At 31.5% G+C, this 21,924-nt stretch overlaps 3 protein-coding genes and 1 long non-coding RNA gene across 4 annotated transcripts; 2 read left to right on the top strand and 2 right to left on the bottom strand.

Annotated features, from left to right (window-relative positions):
- The first annotated feature begins 86 nt into the window (after window positions 1–86).
- LOC127249843 (uncharacterized) lies at window positions 87–4,394 on the top strand. Its single transcript, XR_007838494.1, has 2 exons — window positions 87–3,891; window positions 3,971–4,394. It is a non-coding gene; the product is annotated as an uncharacterized LOC127249843 (long non-coding RNA).
- Window positions 4,395–8,565: 4,171 nt separating this feature from the next.
- On the bottom strand, window positions 8,566–10,370 carry LOC127249470 (aspartic proteinase NANA, chloroplast-like). Its single transcript, XM_051272255.1, has one exon. The coding sequence runs from the start codon at window positions 10,189–10,191 to the stop codon at window positions 8,680–8,682; it is 1,512 nt and encodes a 503-aa protein (XP_051128212.1). The 5' UTR covers window positions 10,192–10,370; the 3' UTR covers window positions 8,566–8,679.
- Window positions 10,371–15,001: 4,631 nt separating this feature from the next.
- On the top strand, window positions 15,002–15,485 carry LOC127249901 (uncharacterized). The gene has a single exon (XM_051272962.1). It carries the CDS (start codon window positions 15,104–15,106, stop codon window positions 15,347–15,349), a length of 246 nt encoding a protein of 81 aa, XP_051128919.1. The 5' UTR covers window positions 15,002–15,103; the 3' UTR covers window positions 15,350–15,485.
- LOC127249900 (protein SOMBRERO) lies at window positions 15,353–17,603 on the bottom strand. Its single transcript, XM_051272961.1, has 4 exons — window positions 17,483–17,603; window positions 16,835–17,117; window positions 16,149–16,432; window positions 15,353–16,072 (listed from the first exon to the last, which is right to left on the bottom strand). Exons 2-4 carry the CDS (start codon window positions 17,004–17,006, stop codon window positions 15,596–15,598), a joined length of 933 nt encoding a protein of 310 aa, XP_051128918.1. The 5' UTR covers window positions 17,007–17,117; window positions 17,483–17,603; the 3' UTR covers window positions 15,353–15,595.
- Between the last annotated feature and the right edge of the window lie 4,321 nt (window positions 17,604–21,924).

Raw genomic sequence — 21,924 nt, 5'->3', positions numbered from 1 at the left:
AATTTTTGAGTGGGCAGTGGAAGAGGATGGAATGTTGGAGATATTTCCAAGTTCCTGTTGCCATTTTCTCTGTGTCAAAGGTACGTCCTGACTTCTATAATCTTTTTTTAATTTGAAATTTCTAATAGAAAATTAATTTAATTTTAAAATAATAATATTTTATTTTATTTTTAAATTCATAATAATATGTTTATTATCATTATTATGTTAAAATATTTTAAATTTAAAATATATAATAAATTAAATCAAAATACTAAAAGACATAACTAACACCCCCGTGGCCGTGATGTTTGGATTTGAAATAAACATAAATTTGGATTTGGAAATGGATCGGCCTATACAGTTTGATTGTTTTCTGAAACAATAGGAACCCAAGATTGTTAGAAGCATATGAAGGTAGAAAATGGGCGATTTAGGTGGGTGTATATGGTTTCAGTTTAATTTAATTTCTAACGGCTATTTGATAAGTTTAAAATATATAAGGAAAGTTTTGATCTACATGCCTTATTTGATTTTCTTGCAACGGTCATAAGATATACCATTAATAATATTATTATTTATTATGTATATATACTCTGCTCTGGCAAATGTGGTATTATGGTCTACATAAAAAAAGAAAGGTTCCAGAAGTCGGTGCTCCTGGGAGGCTTGTATTTCTATTTCGATCAGGTAAGGATTTCTTTGGGCTTGACGTTTCTGGTGGAATAGCGGGTTGAACCGCGACGTTGCGGCGACCATTTCAATAGGTACGGGAAGGTATGTTTTAGTTGAATTCAAGATTCGCTACTGGTTAGGAGTGGTGATTTGCGATTGCTTCAAACTACTTGATTAGGATAATACATTCGCTTGGTATACAACTTACAAATTTTCAATTTTGAGTTGTTCATATACTTTAAGTTGTGATTTGAAGCTTCAATCTGCCTTCCTCCTCCTTCGCTACAACGGTAAGGGTAGAAAATTTAGGGCTTGAGGAATACAGTGTTTGATTTTTTTAGCAATAGAAATTTTGTTTTTCTCAAAAAAAAAATCCGTCTCTCGTTCTCATTTCTTTCAGCGTTGCATTTGATATTCAGTGTTTTGAATTCCATTTCTCCTTTCCAATTTAAACATGCTCTTTTATTTTATTTTGGGTTCGGGATCGGCTATGGTGTCAGGTGATTCTGGGTTGGATTTTGGTTCAAGTTCAAGTTCTGGTTCGGTCTGGCTCTGACTCTAACTTAGGTGATTCTGGGTTGTGTTTGGGTTTAGTTCCGGCTCTAACTTGTGCTTGGATCTGGTTTGGCTCTAGCATTGGTGCAGTTCTTGTATTAATTGGGTTCTAGTTCATGTTTGGTTCTGGCTTTGGCTATGGCTCGGGTGATTCCGGGTCAGGTTCAAGTTAGTTCCAGCTCTAGCTTGGGCTTGGATCTGGTTTGGCTCTAGCTTTGGTGCAGTTCTTGTATGGATCGGGTTCTATTTCATGTTTGGCTCTAGCATTGGTGCAGTTCTTGTATTAATTGGGTTCTAGGTCATGTTTGGTTCTGGCTTTGGCTATGGCTCGGGTGATTCCGGGTCAGGTTCAAGTTGGTGCAGTTCTTGTATTAATTGGGTTCTAGGTCATGTTTGGTTCTGGCTTTGGCTATGGCTCGGGTGATTCCGGGTCAGGTTCAAGTTGGTGCAGTTCTTGTATGGATCGGGTTCTAGGTCATGTTTGGTTCTGGCTTTGGCTATGGCTCGGGTGATTCCGGGTCAGGTTCAAGTTGGTGCAGTTCTTGTATTAATTGGGTTCTAGGTCATGTTTGGTTCTGGCTTTGGCTATGGCTCGGGTGATTCCGGGTCAGGTTCAAGTTGGTGCAGTTCTTGTATGGATCGGGTTCTAGGTCATGTTTGGTTCTGGCTTTGGCTATGGCTCGGGTGATTCCGGTCAGGTTCAAGTTGGTGCAGTTCTTGTATTAATTGGGTTCTAGGTCATGTTTGGTTCTGGCTTTGGCTATGGCTCGGGTGATTCCGGGTCAGGTTCAAGTTAGTTCCAGCTCTAGCTTGGGCTTGGATCTGGTTTGGCTCTAGCTTTGGTGCAGTTCTTGTATGGATCGGGTTCTATTTCATGTTTGGTTCTAGATTTGGCTATGACTCGGGTGATTCCGGGTCAGGTTCAAGTTAGTTCCTACTCTAGCATGGCCCTGGTTGAGGTTCAACTCTGGCTCAGGTGATTCTGGGTTGGGTTTGAATCTAGTTTGGTCTAGCTTGGGCATGGATTGAGTCTGGTCCGTGTTTTGGTTTTGGGTCTCTAACACTGCCTTGGGCTTAGGCGTTTCTGAGTCAACTCCCGTTCTAGTTCCAATTCTAGCATGGTCAGGTATACTACATGATCTGGTTCAGTCCTCAGCTTTGATTTTGGCTCTAAATCCAGCCAAGATCAAATCTCTTTTTCATGGTTTAGTTCTAGTTCTTGTCTTTCTTTGCTCTTGTGCAGTTCTTGTTTGGGCTCGTGCCTGACTCTAGCTCTAGCTCAGGTGGTTCTGGTTCGGGTTTGAGTTTGTTTCCGGCTCTAGCTCTTCTTTGATTGGGTTGCGGGTCTTGTTCATGTTGTAGTTTTTCTAGTCTTGCTTTTTGATGTGGTTCTTGTCTGGTTTGGGTTTGGATCTTGCTCATGCTCTAGCTCTCATGTTCCTGTTTTGGTTTGGCTTCACTCCAGTCGATTGCATTGTTTAATTTTTCTAGTTTGTTCTTTTTAGTTCAAATATTCACCGTTTATTGGTTTTTATGGAAGTTTTATCCACATGCGACTATATTTTTCATCTTGGTCCACTTTTCAAATAATGCTTATAAGCTCTCTTGACCTATTTTTCAATCAAATTATCAAGTTATATTGCTGTTTTTTTGCCTCACAATCTGAGCTGAATGATGAGGCATAAACAGATTTGAGTTGAGCATCAATAAGAAAATCAACCCGTATCTTGGCGGGGAAATCCGGAAGGCATGCCATACGATGTGCAACAGATCTTGCAGCCATGGCGTGGCCGATTAGTGCATTGTCATTCAATTCATTTCAATTAGAAAATCGGCCTGTTTCTTGGCGGGGTAATCTGGAAGGCATGTCATATGATGTGCAACAGGAAATTTTGCAACCATAGCGTTGCTGATTAGTGCATTGTCATTCAATTCATTTCAATTTATTGAGTGATGAATGTACATATTCTAAATTCCTATCAAGCTCAATAAAATAATATATATATATATATTTGTACATTGGATTACATAACTTCTTGTTAGCAACCAACTTACAACTTGAGTTATAATATTACATATAGCCTTCTGCTCATTTTCGTTGGGTTGGAATACCTTTAAATATTATTTCATTTTTTTTTTTATCAAGGCATGATTTCCTTCAATTGTATCTCTACTTGAGAACTTTATTGACTGCTTTCAATGATGTTCATTATAAGCATTATTTTAATATGGACTCTTTTCAAATACTAATTAATAGCTTGTTTTTTTTAAAGACAGGGCTAATGGTGCTTGCGAATCTTTGAGCCATGTTGTGCCTATCTGTTCTTTTGCAATCTTACTACGTATTGTGCTACAATCATTCTTTAATTGATCTGGTTGGGACTCTTCTCCTTTTTGTTTTTCTGTTTAACAGTAAAGTCTGTGACATGTGATTAAGACTTAAGATTTGTCATTATGCTGTTTTCATTCATTTTTATCATGCTGGTAATTTTTAATGGACTATCTAATTGTGTTTGGATATATTTATATGTTATCTTACGTGGGACCCATATGAGGTATATTGTGTTATTAATTATTAATATTTCCTTCTCCTTTCTTCTTCTTCATTACCCGATGTTACATCAGGTGAGGTTCTCCAGTGAGGAGATGCCATCAAAAGATCTAGTTGTCCCCTCCCTTAAGGTACTATTATTAATGTTGTCTTCTGCTTTATTATCTGGTCTGCCCTTCAATTCTTTAGGATTTGCCTTTCTTGATGTAGGGAGGAAGCCAAGGGCCACTTAATAAGATGATAAAGGAGGAAAGAAGAAATTTTTACATGAAATAGAGCTCCAAAGTGTTAAGTTACTTATTTTTCTCTTTGACATTTCCTCAACTTAGTTTCCTTTACTCTTTTTTGCAGTTGTTCAGGGTAGGAAGATATCTAGATTTGGCTGTAGTCCTGGAATTGACTCTCTTCCGATTTGGGTAAGGATTAGAATGATCTTCTATGAGTCTTACCATCCACCACTGCCTTCTTGCTTCTCTTTTAAGGTAATTCCCAGTAAATTTGTTTGATGTTTCTTAATGTGCACTTGTGAATGGATGGGCATATAGTGATGTTGTTTAATGCATTCTTGTGAGAATGGACAGTATGTTGTTTATGCATTCAATAAGCATGTATTTAAATGATTAAATTTTGTATATGCAATGTGTATACATTTTATATCTAGTTTGATATTGATGGTTCTGATTGAATTTTTGAGTTTCTTTTTGACAATACTTTCTTAATGCTAATTCTTACTGATTTACTAAAATGAATTTAGAGTGATTATTTTATTTGCATTTGCGTCGAATATTGTTAATTTTATTTTGATCATGCATGTAAGTGTATACTTTTTGAGGTTTCCATGCATGCATTTAGTTTTTGTATTGCTTGTGCATACACCCTGACCTGAAGTTAATATATATATTATCCTACCTTCATTTCTTGGTTTCTCTTGCTTTCTTTGTCTTGTTTGTGTAATTGTGTGTATGATTAGTCGACTTTGTTATTAATGTGTATATTTTTATGTTTCATAATTTTCTTTTCTATGTCTAATTGAATTTTTATCTTTGTAATGTTTTTATAACAATGTTCCTAACTAAGATGCATTGAAGTGATTTTCTTTTCTTTCTTTTTATTTTATTTTATTTTATTTTATTTTACTTATCGTGCACTTGAGCTTACGTATACACATACATGCAAATGACCATTTTTTGTATTGTGTGTGCTTCTATTTTATTAGTTGATACTAATCATAATATGAATGCATATCTATATTACATTTCGTTGTCTATCTCATGAAATCTTTATTTATTTATTTATTGCCTTAAATTTTATTGTCATGTCATTATAATGTTGATTTTGATGAATTTATTAATGTACACTGATGTGATGTTTTTTTTAATTATTATTTACTTGTTCGAATGAATTTGATTTTATTATGATATATATAGTATTTATATGCAATAGACTTATCTATATAAGTATATATGCATATAAATGATTTGTTCTTGCACGGTGAGTGCATACATGATTAGTAGATTATGTATTTGTATGTTTATATTGTGTTGTTTTTCTTTTTCCTTTAGGATTTACGCGGCAGTCTTGTAATTTCTATATTTTTTTATTCATTTTCTTTAAAAAATAAATTTTTGTTACGACGTTTTCTTCTTTATGGATTGATTTTGTGTTGTTCTTGGGTGCATGATTGGTTGACTTTGTTATTGATGTGTATATATTATGATTCATATGTTTCATGTGTGTGAACAATTACTTTTGTTTTGTGTGCCCATGTTTGTGTATATTTTGTATTGATTTTGGTTGTCTTATTGAATCTTTACTTTCTCTATGACAATGTTTTTATACCGTCAATTTACTTTGCGTATGTCTGTTTGCATGAAAGAAATTGTTTTTAATATATGTGTCACTGGCTTATGTATGCATGTGTGAATGTATGTATTATTCATATATGTGTGATTAGTTATTGTATTGTTCATGTGACTGACTAACTTGTATATTTATGCATGTGTTTGTATTTATTTATATAGGTATTAATTTTTGTGTTGTGTATGAATGTGACTAGTTAATCTTATTATTAATGTGTGTACCACTGTATTACATTTCATTATCTTTCTTTTGGTCTATTTATTGGGTTTTGTTTTTTTTTTTCTTAAACTTTTATTGCAATGTCTTTATAATGATGATATGATAAATTACTAGATGCACTGGCGTGACTTTTTCATTATGTGCATGCACGAATAAAGTTGACTTTATTGTGATAAATAGTGTTTGAGTGAAATAGCTCGTATGTATCTATGTAGATGATTAATTTTTGCATAGTGTGTGAAGATATGATTAATTGATGTCATTATTTTTATGTGTGGGTCTAATTACATTTCGTAATCTTTTGGTTTTGTTATTGGTTTTGTTTTTGGTGTTTTTGGTTTTGTTCCTTTTTTTTATCTTTTTTTTTTTTTTTTTTTTTTTTGGGATTTGATTTTAGTTTTGGTTTTTAATTTTGCCTTTTGTTTTGGTTGTGGTTTTGTTATTTTTGTTGCTCCCCTTGGTTTTGGTGTTGGTTTTGATTTCGTTCTTATTTTGGAATTTTCGATTTTCTTTTTGTTATTGTTTTGAGTTTATTATTATTTATTTTTTTTTTATTTTTTGGTTTTGGTTGTGTCATTGTTTTCTATTTTTGGTTTTGAACTTGTTTTTGGTGGTGGTATTGTTTTTGGTTTTGATTTGAGTTTTTGTTTTATTTTTGTTATTGCTTATTGTTACTGTTCTCGATTTTGGTTTTGATTCTTGTGTTTTTTGTATTTATTATTGTTGTTGTTCTTATTTTAGTTACTGGTTTTGTATTTGTTTTAGTTACTGTTTTTGTTCTAATTTTTCATTTGGTTATGTTCTTGTTTTTTATGTTTTGGTTTGTGTAGGGTTATTGTTACTGTTTTTGCATTTGTATTGGGGTATGTTCTTTCACAATATACTATATATTTAACATTATTATTTTTATTATTGTTAATATAATTATTCATACTTATCATAAAAATATATTCATAAAAAAATTCAATATCTCCACTCTAGCTAGTAAAGAGAGTTAGATTGTTAAATACATCTCTTATGTATGGTAAAAGTGTGTTTATTTTACAGTTTTAGTATGTTTATAAAAAAATATATAATTATACACAATTTGTAAAAGAGAAGTACAATTTTATTTTTTTAGAAAAAAAATGATACACAAGTATTATATATGGAGTTATGGACTATACATATTTTATACATCCATTCAATTTTAGTTGAAAATTTATATTACTAATTCTATAAAAATTTCAATTATATCATTTCAAAAAGTATAAAAGTAATATTAAAAATATAATTTTTTGATATCAGTACAAAAAATTACACATAATTTTATAAGATAGGTGAAGTATTGTGTATGCTAATACGTATATATTTAAAAAGTAATTAGCATTTTTGTTAAACGGTTAGATTCACAAACTAACAATTTTCAGTATGATAATATATTTCATAAATTAATATTATGCTTTTTCACACCAATCAACTTAGAATCTTCAATGTATTGTGGCATATAAAATTGTCAATTAAATATGAATTTTATTGAAACTATAAATGTGTAATTATGGCGGACAATCATTATTTATGCCAAACAAAAGAGCAAAATAATTATTTTGTCATTATTAATTGTTAATATACAAAATACTACACTCCCTCTATCCCATATAATTTTTTTTTATTTTTTATTTTCGTCCGTCTCACTAATTTGTCCCCTTTTTTTTAAAAAAAAATATAATTATACACTTTAATCACATTTTAAATTTTATAATTTTTTAAATTTTAATTAAATTATTTAATTATCTTAATTTATAATTATTTTTACTAATACATTTCTGAATTACTTACTAATTATATTTTACTTAAATTCATGCCTCTACAGTAATATACTTATATTATATGGGACTAAGGGAGTACATAAGTATGAATTTCATTACATATTAAACTATTGCTAAATTTATATTTATTTACATTAATATTACACATTATCAAATAATTATTCAAATATATTTTTTTATTATTCACAAAACACGACAAAATTTAAAAAATAAAAATAAAAATAATTCAAAATAAAAAGATAATACAATATTGAAGTGCAGTCCAAAATACAAAGAAAAGCACGTTTATAAGTATCTAAGTAGGTGCATAGTGATAGATACAATTGTTGGATATTGACAAACAATGAATAATTAGGATTAGGTACAATTACGTGTGTACATATTTAGCTATATTTCAATCAGTAACGAAATTATCGGAAACTGAAACTGAAATCTTGTGGGCACATTCACATGGATGATGATGGATGCCATTGGCTTCACGAATCAACAACTCCTCTTTATTTTATTTCTATTTTTAATTTCCAGTCAAACTACTCCAGCTTTTGATTTTTGTTAGTTTCATTATCATCAACAAACATAATATATTTATACATATATATATAGATCACATAAAATTAAATGAATTCATTTTTCGAGCATCGTGATTGGCACATTTTGGTACTTCCTAGATCGCAATGATTGATTCTGCAGAGGCATATATGCCAACAAAAGGGACAACCCACACCCACTTCTTCTAATCTACCCTTACATTACAAACAAAATAAAAATAATTGTGACCAACATTTCTAATTTCATTAACACCTCAATTTAAACTGCATAAAATTTCATTTCATTTAGGTATCCCCAAGAATGACCCAAAATCTGCATTGTGTGTTTTGGGATAGCCTTTTTGCAAGTAAAATGCAATGGGTCAGAAGATAAAAAAAAATTATTACTATAAAAAGACATTCTTGTATTGTATACAATTGAATTGAGTAATTAATTAATTCTTGATTGAATCAAGCAAGCAGTGGTGAAATAGAAATTAATTTGCTAAGTACACGAAGATGCCCCAAACCCTAATCTGCCATTAACGAGGTCAATTTCCCACAAATTATTCTGCTGCATAATATTTCCGATCACCGACGCCCCCGGCCACGCCGCCGCCACAAATCCCAGACACTTCACCCCCGCCGCCGCGTCGATCACGTAGCTCTTCACCGGCGGCTCGAACCTCGCCCCGCCGGCGAAGTGGAACGCCACCCTCGGCACCGCCGACTCGTCGAACCCGGTCGAGTTGAAGCAGTACTCCAACGGTCCAATGTCCAAATCCAACCGCCGGTAAACCGCCAGCGACCGTTTCAGCGCTGACATCACCGGCCGGTACGCCGGCAGGGTTAACGCCGTTAGGCTCATACCCGAGTCGAGTATCACTCCTCCGACGCCGTTAAGATTCCACGTTTCCGGCGGAATTCCGAGCATCGACGCGCCGATGGAAATGCCTCTTAGGTTTACTGTGTAGAACGGCGGAATCGCGCCGAGGACGAGGCGCGTGTACCGCAACTTCCTGACGGAGACCGCGGCGGCGGAGGATTCCGGCGAGCCGAACACGAGGTAGCTTGAGATGTTCTTAGGGCTCAGATGATCCACCAGGCAGTACGAGAATTTCCCCCCGAATCGACGCGCCGCCGCCACCGCCACCGAGTAGTTGCTGTAACCTAACCCTAAGACGCCGTCGCCGGCGACGAAGCTTTGGCCGCCGGCCGTCTGAGTGCAGCCGACCAAAACGTTGCGGAGCTTTGTCCGCCGCCGGTCCGACAGGGTGAATGTGATTGTCTCGTTTGCGAATATGCCCGCCGCCGCCGATCCGTCGGAGTACCTGTAGTCGTAGGCGCACGGCGCCGCCGGCGACGGGCACTGGGACAGGGAAAACATTCCGGCGAGGTCAATTTTGCATTGACTTGAAGAACACGGCAATGTCCGGAAAGAGGCGGACCGGTCCGCCTGGAAAACGCCGGCGCGCATTCTCCGGCGGCAGGCCGGCCGCGGCCCCAATCCCCGGCACCGGTAATTACAGTTCATCCATGTCAGGTCACTTCCGGTGTCAGCAATCAGGGCGAATTTCTGCGGCGGCGATCCCACCATGAACCGGACCAAGTACTGCCCGACCCCGTAGTCCGCCGCCGAATTCATCGGCAACACGCCGGCGACATCGTGACGGCGATTAGAAGAACTTCTTCCGCCATCGCTGCAATTCGGGCGATCCGTACGCCTCTCCTGCACCCGTCTCCTGAATCCGCCATTGTTGATGAATCTCGAGCTCTGTCTATCAGAAATCGCCCGCAGGCGAACGACGTCGCCGGCGATCAGTCGACTCAGGCGGCTGAGCTGAGGCCCGCCGTGCAGCGAATTTCGTTCCAGATGATTCCTGTGAATCAAATCGAACTTAATCCCTCCTGAATTGGCGTAATTAAGAGGAACCAGAAACAGAATTAAAAGAAAGAGGGAAGGCAGTGATGGGCGCCCAGAAAGCGCCATATTTGAAATCACAGAGCTCAGCAGCATTGCACAGCACAGTAGAGCTGAAAGATTAAATAAGAAGAAACGACAGCAATGGAAGCAACAAATTAATTAAACAGAAAAAAGTGGGGAAAGAGTAGAAGCAAAAACTTGTTGTTGGTTATCGCCTGAGCTTAGGATGAGATTCTTTGCAAGCAAGGAAGAAGAAGGCCATGGGGTAGGGTGGGGTGGGAACAGGGTCCATTTATCAGGGAAGATGACAGAGATATATACTACACTACACTACACTACTGCTGAAAATTAACATATAATAATGATTTGTTATTATTAGCAGTAACATCTTTTGGGCTGTAAAATTTCTGTCGTTGTTATGCATTTATTTAAAATTTAACAGTTTTTGTTTCATTTATTTTACTCCTAAAGTTTAAAGTATGATTGTTTGTAATTAATATATGTTCTTATAATTAATTACATCATCAGCGACAACATTGCACGCAATCTACTGTGTGTTTTGTCTTCATTTCCTCTGTTCATCATTTTTTCAGCTCTTAAAATTAAAATGAATAATCATTTTTTATTTTTTATATTGCTTAGGTTTTATATTATTTTTATTTAAAATTATCGTATTACAGATTTATTTATATATATATATATCACATAATCCAAAGAATGTTTGATTAGGATCAAACAAGTACGCAATTATATGCAACTGTTTCTCAATATAGGCTTAATATAATTCGTATAATATATTTATAGTTGTGCCTATGCATGCTGAAATATTTTGGAATGAATCTTAATAAAAATAAATAATAATTGTAGTTTTATATCTTTTATAGAAAAAGAATATAAATAATATATACATTTTTACTTTTTTTAAAAAAAAAATTATGATAATTTGAAAAGAAAAATTATTATAGATTGAAGTACTATTTCAAGATTGTGTTCTTTTTAGTGATTTTGAGGTTTTTGTTGTTATATTTTTTTAAGAACTATAAAAAATATTACTAAAATATTTATTTTTATTATACTTTTAGATATATTGAGAATCACATAGTATTGAAATTTTTTTTGTGAAGAAATGTTTGAAAGAATATATTTTAAGTAATATAAAAATAATGAATATATATGATATATTAATTTTTTGAAAAAAAATGTATTGTTTTTACAAAAAGAATACTCTTATTCTATATCATTCTAGAAAATATTTTAATGTCGAGTTTATTAATCCATATCATGATTAATAATTGCAATGTTTGCATACATATATAAACACTCCTAATTAATTTATATATATGTTATTTTATTGTTCATTTCTATTAATATCTGAGTTAATTTCAATCTTGTAATACACGTAATAAGTCAAACTTATTAATTATTTTATTACAATTATTATTAAGCATCAATAATTGAGACTATAATTTGTTTGTTTGTGGGGTTTTAGCTTATAATTTTATTCTTAATTAATTTTTTTTTGTTAAAAATATGAAAAATCATATATATATTTATATATTTTTTTTATATTATACTAAATATTAATTTTATAATACTATATTCTAACCCAAATCCCACGTTGAAATATTTGAAAAAAATAAAATTACACCTTATAACACCTTATTCAAAACCCATGAACAAATGCTGAAATTATGTGATTATCCCATTGAATAATATGCAATGTTAAAAAAAATTTTATTATCATTTTACTAAAATTGTACTATTGTTCACCAATTTTTTTATAATAAAATATTTTAAATTAAAAATTTTAATGTAAAAATGTTTGTTTGCTTAATCAATTTTTTACATGACAAGCAAATCATAATATATACTGTAATATATATATATATATTCTACTCTTTAAAAAAAAATTAACAGTCAACACAAAATATTATTTTATATTATTAATACAATTCATCATAATTCAAAAAATATATATTTTAGAATAAAATACTAAACGCCCATTTTTTTATTTATACTAAAATATCATATCGATATTTATTTATATCATTTTAAATTTTATTATTGTTGTGCTCCAAACCTTGGTACAAACAAATCCTAAAATGATTTGCATTGGAAGGTCATATTTAATTAAGATCTCCACCGCTTGATTATTTAATTATATTATTGATCTGATAATACTGTTTAAATATATGATATTAATTCAAATTTACCTTTCAATATATAAAATATATATAAAATAATAGCTGAAATTTTACGAAATGAATATTTAATTATTAGTAAATATGTGGCCAACTGGCAATGTAAATATCTAACTAATTAATTTCAAAGTCAATTCTTCCAAGTTTGTAGACATAAAATTATACTCCCTTCCTCCCGAAACTAAGTATCCATTTGTTTTTTATACGTAGTTTTAGAAATATTAGTATTATATTGAGATATAGTAGGAATAAAGTAGAAATAACTAAAATAACCTTATTAGTATGTGTGATATAAAGGTAATGACATTTGTGTAATATATTGTAAGTTGTAAGAGTATTTGTAATGTTAGGTAGATAGTTTTAGGAAATGAATACTTTGTTATGGAACAAACTAAAATAAAAAAATAAATAATTTGTTATGGGACGGAGGGAGTGTTAACAAGGCGTAAAGGATTTTATATTTTAATTTAATTTTAATTTGATTTGGTTAGATTAATTTATTATTAATATATATATATATATATATTTCCCCAAAGAGTAAAATAAGGTGTCTGACTTGTGATAATGAACCAGCTGGAGATTTCATGGTTTCCAATTCGACGATTACACCAAATTAAATTAAATAAAATAAATAAATACAATTGTAAAAGGTCAAAGATATTGGTTAATAATTACATAAAAAAAAATACTTCCTCCGTGCTATATGCCGTGTCTGCTACATTGTATTAAGATTAAGATTAAGATAATTAGTAGATAATTAAAAATGTATTAGTAAAAATAATTATTTTATAATATAAATCATTATAAATTAAGATTAAGATAATTAATTAGTTTAATTAAAATTAAAAAGTTTAAAATGAGATTAAAGTGTGTAATCATTTAAAAAAAAAAAAAAAAAGTGATATGAAATGTAAGACGGCCAAAAACGGCAACGTGGATATGGTACATGAACGTGGTGGAGTAATAAATTAATACAGTACAAACAAGGACTTATACATACATGCATGCACATTTATATTTGTATTTATATTTATATTTATATATATTGTGAGTGCACATGCTGCAGCACAAATCTCAGTCACCCAGCTGTCGTCGATCACATATTTTAGGTACCAAATTCGTCAATTTATTAATCTCTTTAGTTAATTATGTGTAGAAAAAAATACAATTGAAATTCTATCTCAGTTGTTAGATTATATATATATATAGATAATAAAAAATTAATTTTCTTTAATTATATATATATTGATCGGATTTAATTGTATATATATATATATATTATATAACGTGAGAATTCGTCGGTGCTACCCAAAAGCATTCACGGGTAAACCTCCGACCGAACTTATTACCCTATACTAAATTTAATTGTATATTTTTATCTTACAGATAATGGTGACATGAGATAAAATTAAATATTTAAGAGTGGAAGCATGAATATATATATATATATATATAGATATTTATTGTGTTACGTTGGGCAAACGTATGCAGATTTAAGCAGAACATATCATTATTATTTATTTATTTATTTTTGAAGGGTTGGATATGAGGTAATGAGTAGGTAATTGTTTTATTTGAAGTATGACTTTGACCCAACCCTAATTTCGCGCCATGATACCTCTTTGCTGCCTTTAACTGTATTATTTTAAAAAACAATACTTAGAATTGAAAGGTGAAGCATGGGTTTGAAGTAAAATTGTAAATTTAATCATTTTCTGATATTTTATATTTTGAATGAGAAAAAATAAAAAAAAATACATATATACGTAATAAAAAATATTTGATTTTATATATTTAAATAAAAATAAATAAGGAAAGCTAACCCTTCTCCCATGACCATACAATTCATTTATTCAGTCATAATTGGGGTTGAAACGACACTATTGTCTCCAATGGTCATCCTCATAAAAAAAAAAAAAAAAAAAAGTTTTGAATTGTTTATTTTTTTAAAAATAGTAAATATTTGAATACTTGATATAATATATATATTTTTAAAAAATTATAAGTATTTAGGGTGTCTTTGATTTCAAATCAAAATTACTATTGTTCCATATGTCCAAAACAATAATCCTGTTTTATTATTTCTATTCGTTTTAAATAATAGTTTAATTATCATAAATAATTATATTATTATACAAATTATTCATTTTTTTTAATTGTTATAATAGTATTATTATTAGTATACACATGTCATTCTTTTTACACATAAATTAATAGAACCAATTGATAAGGCTTAAGGCTTTATTTAATAAGCTTGAAAATGTGAAAACACATATTTATATATTTTCTAATTATAAGGCTTAAGGTTTTATTTTTAAAAAAAAATATTAAAAATGTGTACAGTTAAAAACCTTTTAAGATTAGTTTACTTAAAATTTTTATTTAATTATTTTGGATAAATATATACAAGATATTTATAATAAAAAATTATATTTATTAATTATTTTATTTAAAACTAATAAAATAAAAATAAAGTCCAATTTGAAGTGAAGTTTCAAGAAGCCCATTAAAGGGAAGTACTGTAATGGGCCTTATAAAGTCCACTGCAATACAAAACAGTATACGACATGGCTTATGATGACACGTGGAGAAGCAGTAGAGTGGTATGACGCCACGTGGCACAGGCATCATCGCCATCATCCTTGTCTGGATAAACTCTTTGCCTGTTTGACGATCTAATAAATTCTCCACCGCCAGTCCCTCCAGGTACCATCATATGATCGGCACTTGAAGTTCAAATTACGTTATTCATTCTGAGAATATATATATAATTGAGTTGGAATAATATTACAGTCCACAATATAATGTCGGGAGCTCAAGGAGCACAGCCGCCGGAAACATTCACGGCGACGGCGTACGAGTCCGTCCAAGGCGGCCAGAACAAGACGCGCCTCGATATCCGCTCCAAAGAAGATGAAGGCCCAATCCAAATCGACAAACTGCAGGATAAAGTCGACGACGCCGTCGGCACCGGCGGCCAAGTTTTCTCCGCCGACAAGAATGACGACGGCGGCGGCACCAATGATTCCGGCGTCTCCGGCACCGCCTAGCCGCCGCCGCCTCCACACACACACACATATATGTAATAATAGTTCTAAATTTCGCGTTACCCTGTGAATTATGTTTAATCATCTCAGTGTTGTAATATACAATATATATATATAAATTTCCGATGTTCTGAATTAATTAAGAAATTGCAGAATTAGTTAATATCGAATATTCATCTCCAATACACTGGATTGATTGTAGCATATATGTATATATATATATATGTCGATCAAACATGCAAGTTCGATCTACTTGGAGACGTCAGATTCAAATCCATTATAAGTAAATGGAAACCTCTGGCCCTGAGGGACCAAATCATTAATCTGAGAAAACTGGTGGCATTTCCCGACGTGGTCCATGTTCGTGGCCAATAGCTTGTCGAGAAACGACCAGTCCTGGTGCGGGGCGGCGGCGGAGGTCCCGGGACCGCCTGATGACAGCTTGAGTAGATTCTGTGGGGACTGCAAGTCCAGGTTGCAGCTGCTCAAATACGACAGCGACGACAGGAACGTGGCCGGGACCGCCGATTCGGGGCTCATCAGCTGCGGAAGGTGGATCGAATGGTTCGGATCAAATCCGAAGCTGCTGAACCGGGTTTGGTCGGGGACATTGTGGTGGTTGGGCCGCTCCGGTTGGAATGACACGACCGGCTGATCTTCGTCCGGGTTGTATCCCCTGCTTTGATTCTTCTTCTGGAACACTCTGCAGACCACCCAACCCTCTTCCTGATTTTTGTAGAATTAATCGAATTAATATTTAGAAAATCAAATTAATCAATTAATTAATTAATCAATTGCATACTTGGATTTGGGGGTGAGCAACAGTGTCATCGTCGTGCAGGCGATATTCGTGCATGATCCAATCGGTTTTGTGGCCCTGGGGGGCTCGACCGGTGTAGAAAACCAGGGTTTTTCTCATGCCGATCCGGTTCGAGCTGGAGAGGTGGATGGGCTTATCTCGACCGGTGGCTTTCCAGAAACCGGCGGCCGTGGCCCGGTTCGTGCGGGTTCCGGTCGGGTACTTCTTGTCTTTGTGGCTGAATAAGTACCACTCGTTCTGGGGCCCCGACCCTATCCGACATTTCTCTGCAACACAGTACAATTATTAATATATATATATATTGTTTTCAGAACTCAAGAGATTTTGGATTTCACACTTGGATTTCTCGACGAATTCGAAACCTTATTCTTAAAGTAGACGAAACTGGTTAAAATATTATATACATGGGAACTAGGAATATATATCAGGGTGAGTTTTATGGGATCTTGCAAATGCCGGCCGTCTACGTTTTTCCATTACATCAGTATTCGTGTTCCTCGTCTTCAGTGTCAGAAGAATACTATTAAGAAATTATCACTTTGAAATTGCATTTTATGAAGATATATTGATCGTTGTTCTTAATGATGGTGGACAAATATAACTAACTAATTCAATGATCAGATTAAGAGAGAGAGAGAGAGAGAGAGATGAATTAAGGTGATGGGTACCTTTGATGTCCCATGGCTCAAGTTTGTTTAGATCGACTTCTCTGATAACGTCGAGGTCGATGGGTTCGTAGGAGACCTTCTTTCTGAGGTAGTAACACAGCAGTTCCTCGTCTGTCGGATGGAATCGAAACCCTGGTGGCACTGATACCTCGCCATTTCCTCCCATCATCATATATGAATATATATATATGTATTATTCCTCTCTCTCTCTCTCTCTCTCTCTCTCTCTCTATATATATATATATATATATATTGTCTCTTGTATCTTCTGAAAATAATTAACCTGCATGCAGAAGCAGAAAATCAGTCAACACAAGAGCTACTGATAATGGAATTCGAGATCCAAGCTATCATCTTCTCATTCTTATGTTATTTTATTTCTATATATGCAAAATGGCAGAAATCGAAACATACGAATTCACAAAACTATATATATAACCTAACTGCTCACGATGAAGCTGCAGATGCATCTGTTAAATATGAAACCCTAGAAATTAATTAAATTAAATATCAAGATCAAGAAAACTAAGCTACAAGATCAACAAAATCGAATCGTGAGAACTCATGGAGAGAGATAGAGGAAATTAGACAGGAAGGAAGAAGAAGGTAGAGAGAGAGAGAGAGAGAGAGAGAGAGAGAGATACGTACACGAAGCAATTAGGGGTTTGGAGGTGTGTTGTTGTCTGAGAAGATGGTAGAAAGCAGAAAGTAGGATGGATACAAATAAATGAGAAGCTCCAATCCTCTGCAGATGGGTTCGCCCAATTTCTGCGGATGGACAGCACACAACTCGAGCCTCAATTAAAAACACCCCCAATAAATTAATAAATCCAAAATTAGGGTTCATCTCATTCTAATTTTCTATACACACACACGTATAAATATAAATATATATTTATGTACCTATAGATATAGATATCTATAGCTGTCTGCAGATCATCCTTGTACATGAGGAAAAAAGAAAATCCATGGAGGAATAGGACAGTCAATCAGAGAACTAAATAACTAATATAATGTAATGTAGGGTTGGGTTGGTTGGGTTGGGGGGGGGGGGGGGTGGTGAGAGAGGGAAAAGGGGGAGGAAGAAAGACTTTAGAAGATGTCGTTGAATGGGAGAGCCATGGCTCCCAAAATTCGCCGCAGAAGAATGAAGAATACCTGCATCACTGTCAAATTCTTGCCCTTTCTTCCTCAGTCAAAACTGTCATCTTTCGTCACTCCCACCATTAATTATAATTCTCTCTCTCTCTCTCTCTCTCTCTCTCTCTCTCTCTCTCTCTCTCTCTCTTTATATGTATATATGTATGTATGATCTCATCTGCGTGGCCTGCTTTGCCTTGTCTTTAATTTGTTTGTATGTTCGTGTATTGTATGTATATATATATTTGTAAGGGTACACTCCCAGTCCTGTCCTGTCCTAGTCCCAGTCCACATTACAAGATTAATTATATTGTACTACTATATGTTGTTATTCAATCCCCAAAATATGGAAATTGATTTAAATTAATGTGTATGCACACATGCGGAAAGAAAAATTATTTTGAATGCATGGGATTATTATTATTTTTATTATTATAAATTAAATGGATTAACTTATTTGTTGTTTTCTAATGTGTTGTTTTGCTGCTAATTAAAAAGGCGTGTTTTGATTACAAATTTTGTCATAATCTTGCTGTCTTTAAATATGAATATTAGTTTATGTTGCTCTATATATTGAATCAAACTTGTAATTAATTGTATTTTATTATACATATAAGTAATTAATTAAAGTAAGTAGTATTATCTTTAAAGTAAAAATGTTTTACTAGATCTCTCTCATCATCAAAATTTATTCAATAACTTTGGATTATCTTTAAAGTATGCATTTTGAATTGTTTCAAGTCGGTTTCTTTAGTTGTTTTGTTCCCACCAGCAAGAAGGTAGCACGTGATGAAAGCCAGCCAGCAAATCCCTCAATGTAAGTGACCTGTACAAGACCCACTTGGAATTAATTTTTTTAATTTCCAAATTCAATATATATTTACACACTCTAATTCTAAATTTACATGCCATTCATATTTTTAGAATGGATAGCCAAGCAACTGTCAATAATTTCCTATATATATTACTACAAATTCAAATTAGAATAGTGTTTTATTTCATGTTTAATAATATTAAATAAAAATATGCATTTAATGTGATGAATTTATATATAATTCAAAAAATAAATAAATAAATAATACGAGACTATGGCAGATCTCAAATTATTATTACTATTATTGATGTTGTAATAAATTAATTAATTAATAGATATATAATACGTGTAGCTTAGAATGAAAGAATGCGTGCATGCATGGATATATGCATGTTAGTGTATGTGTGTGGTGCCGTGGCCTTGACGAACGCCTGCATGAATTTCTCCAATGCACCATATATATAATTAACCTTTTCTTTTTAATTAATTAATTATTTATTTATTTGTTTTAATTGCTTCCCTCTCAATCAGTGTAGGGGTTGAAATTTTCGGACATGAGATCCCTACCTATATATATATATATATATATGAAATAATTAATGCATCAATTTATTTCCTATGTATAGTACGATAATATGAATAAAAATACAGGTAAACAAACCCTAGCATCTGTTTCTGTTTTTTTTCTTCTTTTTTTTTTTAAAAAAAAATCAATGATACTTAATTTTTTTAAAAAAAAATTGAAAAATATAGATGTTGAATAGTAAAAACCATGAAAAAAAAATAAAATTAAATAATAAATAAATTTTACTATTAATTGTGCATGCATGTATGTTTACTCAAGGTATCTTATCCGAAGGTTTAAATAAATGTGACTGCAAACACAAGTTGCGCGTCAAGGAGCATGACAACTATTTTACATTTTTTCTATTTACATTCAAATTATCAAAATTTATATTATATCAATTAATTATATAATTGAATTCAAAATTTTATTATTGAAAGCTCAAAATTTAACTTAGAACCTATGCTATATAACAAATATTAATATCATACTACTAATTTAATTAGTTATCAGTTCCAAGCTTTGCTAAATTAAATGACAAGTATTTTGTAGTATAACATAACTCTACATATGATAATCAATATTTCAGATAATAGCAATCAATATATGATATTCTCCATAATATCATTAAGTACCTTCATTAATATGAATAGCATATTATAATCAACAACTCTTTAGGCGAAAAAAAAATTCTTTTTTCGAGATTTGAATAGTAAAAATTTTGAATTTAAATAGTTGTATGATTTAATATAAATAAGTATTGATGTGATCTTTTAAATATAAAATTAATTTTTATTATAATATATATATATATATAGCACCAAATAAGCATAAGAAATTGGTTTGGATGTAGGTTTTTGTTGGGTTTTTTTCATTTATATATTATTATTATTATTATTATCATTATTATTATTACATTACATCAATTTTTATTTTTTATTTTATCTAAAACATCAAATTAAATACTTATTTATTATATCCTATTCACTTTTTTTTTTTCAACCCCAACCCCAACTTCAAACCTAAATTCTAATATTGGCTTATTTACTTGGTATAACAATTACATGAAATAAATAAGAGAATAAGATTTGTTAAATGATCAAAATAATCGTCTCACCTAAAAATTTAAATTATTATAAATATGCATCATGAATTATTTTTCTTAACATACGGGAGTCTTCAGCAAAATTTAAGGGAACGGTGAATTAATCTATCATATGGCTATATTGCATATAATTGGTTGATTTATTAATGGAATACAATTCAATGAACCTTAATGGTTTGTTTACTTCAAGTTTTATAATATACATACAAACATATATATATATATAGTTTAAACACTAATTTGGATTGGATTGATATTTTTATAAGAGTAAATAATATTTTTTTGCGCTAATATTTTCATTTACTTTTTATATGTTAATATTTGAATATTAATTATTATATCAAAATGTAGTATCAAATCAATAAAAAATTTCAAAAATATTTCTATTAGTATCTTATAATATTACGATGATATTTATACAAATATAAAAATATTTTTAATAATTAAAACAATAACGTCAAATACAAATAAAAAGATTGGTGTTGGAAGGAGATGGAAATAGTAGTATCTTTTTACAAAATAGTAAGAATTTCATATTAAATAGATTGAAATTAAGCTCATGTAAACAAAGTCTAATGGTGTGTTTAGTTTAGGTTTGAAATTGAATATTTAATTTAATTTTTTATTTAAATAGTATTTTGATACTTTATAAAAACAAATAATATGTGCATCATGGTTTAGATTTTTATTATTCCCAATAACAATTTCTAAATATTGTTTTTAATAAAATTATATAATTTTTTTTCTTACAATATATTAATTATACTATACTATATAAAACTATTATTTATACACAATTTCAAACCAAATAAACCAAAAAAAAATATACAAAAAAATACACTTGAGTTATTCTGGTAGAAATTGGACTTTACTTTTTTAAAAAAATAAAAATAAAATTAGATAACTTTATAATAAATAAATAAATGATAGGTATCTCTTTAAATTTATAAATATGATGATTATTTTAACATAACATCAAAGACAAAATGTCTGTATAGACATGCAAGATTTATAAGTCAAGTTTTCAAATGTGATGATAATATAACAATTAAAAATTTACTATGAAAAAATATCAACCAATATATTATTTAAAAAAAAAAAAAAAATTGTCTCCTTCAAATCTTATCGGTCACATATGATTAGTTTAATATGATGTATCTTGATATGCTTAATTTGCACCTTATTAGATTCAAATGAAAATTTACTCAAAATATATTCGAAAAAAAATATATAAAAAAAAAAAATATCAAGTCCAGCATAAAATGACTTATTAGTTGTGTAAAATTGAACTTATAACCATTAGGTGGTTCTTTTTGGGTGATAAGATCCAAAGTTGAGAAGGAAACAATTGATATCATATATATATATATATTTACACTAAAGTCCCTCAGCAATTGATATCATTGCTACTTGATCTTGTTAGCGGGTGGAAATATGATTTTCATGTCCAAAAAAAGAAAAGGAAA

Source organism: Andrographis paniculata, unplaced genomic scaffold (genome assembly GCF_009805555.1).
Source record: "Andrographis paniculata isolate CXL003 unplaced genomic scaffold, ASM980555v1 Contig36END, whole genome shotgun sequence".
NCBI lineage: Eukaryota > Viridiplantae > Streptophyta > Magnoliopsida > Lamiales > Acanthaceae > Andrographis > Andrographis paniculata.
Note: the sequence above shows the minus strand (reverse complement) of the source record. Positions and strands in the feature narration are given on the sequence as shown.

What these genes read in the sequence shown, in the direction of transcription:
- LOC127249470 (XM_051272255.1), bottom strand. Translation starts at nt 10,191, where the DNA reads ATGCTGCTGAGCTCTGTGATTTCAAATATGGCGCTTTCTGGGCGCCCA.
- LOC127249901 (XM_051272962.1), top strand. Translation starts at nt 15,104, where the DNA reads ATGTCGGGAGCTCAAGGAGCACAGCCGCCGGAAACATTCACGGCGACG.
- LOC127249900 (XM_051272961.1), bottom strand. Translation starts at nt 17,006, where the DNA reads ATGATGATGGGAGGAAATGGCGAGGTATCAGTGCCACCAGGGTTTCGA. An exon ending in TGAGCCATGGGACATCAAAG is followed by an intron (nt 16,433 to 16,834) that starts GTACCCATCACC and finishes ACTGTGTTGCAG; the next exon opens with AGAAATGTCGGATAGGGTCG. An exon ending in TTGCTCACCCCCAAATCCAA is followed by an intron (nt 16,073 to 16,148) that starts GTATGCAATTGA and finishes TACAAAAATCAG; the next exon opens with GAAGAGGGTTGGGTGGTCTG.